The sequence below is a fragment of the Mus pahari genome, chromosome 4, assembly GCF_900095145.1.
Source record: "Mus pahari chromosome 4, PAHARI_EIJ_v1.1, whole genome shotgun sequence".
NCBI classification, from domain to species: domain Eukaryota; kingdom Metazoa; phylum Chordata; class Mammalia; order Rodentia; family Muridae; genus Mus; species Mus pahari.
In genome coordinates, this window is record NC_034593.1 from 51,411,646 (window position 1) to 51,416,326 (window position 4,681).

Below are 4,681 nucleotides of genomic sequence, written 5' to 3' on the forward strand. Positions count from 1 at the left end.
CCTGGAACTCACTTTATAGACCAGGCTGGCCTCGAACTCAGAAATCCGCCTGCCTCTGCCTCCCGAGTGCTGGGATTAAAGGCGTGTGCCACCACGCCTGGCTGTGGAACTTCTTAAATTAAGAGATCTCATAGTATACAGAATATAACAGGGCATGTAGTCAGCATGACTTTACTCTCAGTCTAGTTATTTTTTGCATCAATGACTGGCAAGCATAATACAGCAACAATATGAAATAGCATGGCTACAGCTATGCTAGGGGGGCAAGCCTCAACAAAAGTAAAAATAAAATCTCAACAGAAAAAAGAATTAGTTTTTAATCTCAGCACTTGATTGGGAGGCAAAGGCAAGAGGATCTCTTGAGTGTTTGAGCACAGCTAGCCTGTTACACAAAAAACTTTGTCTGGAGAAACTTTGTCTCAATAAGCAAATATGTTTATAACAATGAGGGTATAATTATGGAGTCAAAAATGAGGAAGGTAGATAAAGAGTAGGTTGCAATAGGCTAAAATATGGGAGGAATCAATAAAGATAATAGAAATTTTCTGTCTTAAGGTTGGAGAATAAGTTGTACTGTGATAGGACAAGAGACATTGTTCATGGTTATTTTTGTGGGAAAAATATTTTGTAAGTTTCATTGTCTGTAAAGTGAGTATAAGCTGCCATTTTGTGAAAATATCTTAAGGTAAATCAATGATGTCGTGTTATTTAAAAGTCTGTGTTGGTCAGTTCTTGGTGCATTTGCTGTTACTTAGCAGTTGAAATCTTTGTTTGCCACAAAGTTCTCAGAAGCGCCACACTCGGTACTTCAGGACACAGTCCTGCAGGTTTTTCTGCTTGCATGAAACCAGTTTCAGCATACTTTACAATGGTTGCTGGCATTGATTTTTAAAGGGTAAAATATTTAAATAGACAAAAACATTTTGGATGCCGGGCGTGGTGGCACACGCCTTTAAGCCCAGCACTCGGGAGAGGCAGGCGGATTTCTGAGTTCGAGGCCAGCCTGCTCTACAGAGTGAGTTCCAGGACAGCCAGGGCTACACAGAGAAACCCTGTCTCGAAAAACCAAAAAAAAAAAAAAAAATTTGGAATATTTTCTAATTTGTGTAAATTATTCATTGAATTAATTGTCGACATTTTAATCAGATTTTTAAGAAATATCACTAATACTTTTTAATTTTTCTTTTTTCAGAGAATCTGGAAGAAATTGCAAAGTGTACACTTTTAGTAAGGATGGGACATTGTTTGCCTGGAGCAATGGAGAAAAGTTAGTGTTCATTTGTCGAAAATTTTCTGTGCAGCATGAATATGACCATAGCTGGCATGATTAGAAATGCATGTATTCGGTTATCATTGATTAAAGCCTGTCTCTTATTGCCATGTGTAGTGAGAGTACTTTGAACATCTTCGAGATTTTTTTATATATGCCATAAATTTATTATATAGTGACTTAGAATTAAAAATTACTGTGAGAAAAATTATTACTGAGGAAACCAAAAGTTATTTGAAATAGTGTTCTAAATTACTGGTTAGTATTCTTAAATTTAGTACTACCATTTAGAAAATAATTATTTTTTCACTTGTTAACTTTAGACTCAGATATTTTGTATTTTTGCTGTTAAATCAGTAACTAAAGTTTTAGTATTAGTTTTCTTGTATATAGAAGCATAGAAATTATTCAAAAGAATGATTAGTATAATTTATATTATAAGGTATCAGATTACCAAATTGATCTTGTAAGAAAATATTTAAATAGTCATGTTTTTCTTAAAACCAGTTCTTAGCCGGGCGTGGTGGCTCACGCCTTTGATCCCAGCACTTGGGAGGCAGAGGCAGGCGGATTTCTGAGTTTGAGGCCAGCCTGGTCTACAGAGTGAGTTCCAGGACAGCCAGGGCTACACAAAGAAACCCTGTCTCGAAAAACCAAAAAAAAACCAAAAAACAAAAAAAAAAACAGTTCTTTTGAATTTTTTACAAAGTCACTACAATATTTCACAGATCAAAAAATGTTCAACCATTTGTTGCTTATTTTTCTTTTGTTTTCAACTATATAATGTTATATTGTTTGGCTTTTCAAAGGAGAAAAAACTATATGCATTAGTCTGGAAATATGAATTAAACAGTTTTTTATAATAGTAATATATTATAAAATCTTCTGAAAGTCAGATCAAATGTGATTAACCATTAAAGACTGTTAAATTAGTTGATTCACTTTTTAAGTTATTGACTCAAACTATAAAATATTTCCACTATTTATAAACAGTGTAATCTTAGCCACAATGTTAAGGGTGTTTTGTTTTGTTTTGTTTTCTTATTGAGATGGCGTCTCTCTACATAGTCCTGGCTATCCTTAGACTCACTATGTAGACCAGGCTGGCTTGCAACTCATAGAGATCCACCTGCCTCTGCCCTGAGTGCTATGATTAAAGGCGTGCGCCACTTTACCCAGCTCAGTTTCTTTCCAATTATATATTTATTTACATATATATATGGGTTATGGGTGTTTTGCCCACACATGCATCTGTGTACCATGTGTGTACTGCCCTTGGAGGCCAGAAGAGCCATCAGACCTGGTTCTGGAGTTCATCGTGTGAGTGCTGGCACTCCAACAAGGGTCCTCTGGAAGAACAGCACTGCTCTTAACCTCTGAGCCATCTCTGCAGTTTGACCCTGAAATTTAAATATAGGAAAGTAAGTCAGGACAAACTGATTTCTAAAGCTTGGCTCTAGCATTTATCACTAATATGCTGATCAGATCAATTCTTTGATTTTTTTTTTTTTTTTAAGTCTAAGGATATTTGTTTATAAAATCAACATAATGATGCTTGTTAAGATTCAAATAGATTTACAGGAAGTTGTTTGGCCTGTGCCTGGGGTTCTGTAGGAAGCAGACAACGTGGCACAAGGGAACTACTTTTATTCTGTGACTGCTGCCATTTTGTCCTTATTACATCACCATAATTCTTTTTTTTATTAGATATTTTCTTTATTTACATTTCAAATGCTATCCCAAAAGTTCCCTATACCCTCCCCCCGCCCCTGCTCCCCTACCCACCCACTCCCACTTCTTGGCCCTGGCATTCCCCTGTGCTGGGTCATATAAAGTTTGCAAGACCAAGGGGCCTCTCTTCCCAATGATGGCCGATTAGGCCATCTTCTGCTATATATGCAGCTAGAGACACGAGCTCAGGGGGTACTGGTTAGTTCATATTGTTGTTCCACCTACAGGGTTGCAGCCCCCTTCAGCTCCTTGGGTACTTTCTCTAGCTCCTCCATTGGGGGCCCTGTGTTCCATACCACCATAATTCTTAACAGGCGTATGTGTTAGACCGCTTTTGAGATTTTAATAGACTTGCTTACAGATTTCCCTGACGAATACAACTACGCATTCACATTTAGAAAGCAGGCTTCTCCATTCTCCATTCTCCATTCTCCCTTTAATTTGATGACTCTCAGTTTTCCTGCAGCCTAGCCGTGTGCCCATTGGAAGTCCTATCACTTGTGGATCTTTCTGCTAATTCTGTACTATTTCTCAATACTTTGGGGGGTTATTTTATATTTTCTTTAAAGTTAAAGTATTGCTTTGGTATTTTTTGAAACTTCCTGAAAAGTGGTTATGTAAAGTGAACAATTGGGAGTGTTCTGTATTTGAAAAGAGGTATGAATGTTTTGGTTAGTGCTGGGTATTATAATATGATAATTTTGCTGAAGTATTTTCTTTTGAAACCAGAGTAAATGTAATCAATGTTGCTAACAAGGGACTACTGCACTCCTTCGACCTCCCAAAAGCAGTTTGCCTTGAATTCTCACCCAATAACACTGTCCTGGCAACGTGGCAGCCTTACACTAGTAAGTATTTTCCCCTCATAAACACATTCTAGCAGGAGTAATTACATTTGGAGGGAGAAAAACTAGGTTTATAACTTTGTAAGATAGTAATTTCAGGTCTAGCAGACAGCGCCCCACTCACACTCTCTCACACACACACACACACACACACACACACACACACGCACGCACACACCCAGCCATCTGCAGGGAATATGATGTTAGTGTATGACTGAGACTGCAAGTGAACCACGTCCCTTAAGCCATCATGGATGGCCTTGAACTTCTGATCCTCCGCTCTGCATCTCTGCTGGGACCTCAGGTGTATACCACCATGTCCCATCCATGTGGTGCTGCAGTCTAAACCCAGGGCGTCATGCATGCTAGGCAAACACTCTACCAACTGAGCTATATCCGCCACCCCACCCTTTTTCATTTTAACTAAGTACTTACTGTACTCTGACTATAACTTTTACTGTTTGAGATATCACAGAAAAGTCAGGACAAAATTTTGTTCATACTCTCATGGATAGACAATCATTCTCATTGTCAATCTCTTTTTTTTTTTTTTTAAATGTTTATTTTATGTATATGAGCACACTATAGCTATACAGATGGTTGTGAGCCACCATGTGGTTGCTGGAATTGAACTCAGGACCTTTGGAAGAGCAGCCCATGCTCTTAACCACTGAACCATCTTTCCAGCCTCCTCTCATTGCCAATCTTAACACCTGTACGTGTGCAGCCTTTGTTTACATTAAATAATTAAGAACTTTAGCCTTCTCACTTAAAGGAAGCTCCTTATAGCTTTTGTTATCCACATTGCTGCCATCACTACATCTATGTTTCTAAC

The 4,681-nt window shown here is 38.0% G+C and overlaps 1 protein-coding gene across 2 annotated transcripts in view; it reads left to right on the forward strand.

Moving 5' to 3' along the window:
* Positions 1-4,681, forward strand: part of Eif2a (eukaryotic translation initiation factor 2A) — a 34,744-nt gene that overhangs the window by 11,026 nt on the left and 19,037 nt on the right. The window contains exons 3-4 of one of the 2 annotated variants that reach the window (XM_021197188.1): positions 1,193-1,267; positions 3,731-3,849. In XM_021197188.1, the coding sequence (XP_021052847.1) occupies positions 1,193-1,267; positions 3,731-3,849 (194 nt within the window). The remainder of the gene's footprint in view (positions 1-1,192; positions 1,268-3,730; positions 3,850-4,681) is intronic. The other variant, XM_021197191.2, reaches the window with a different exon arrangement.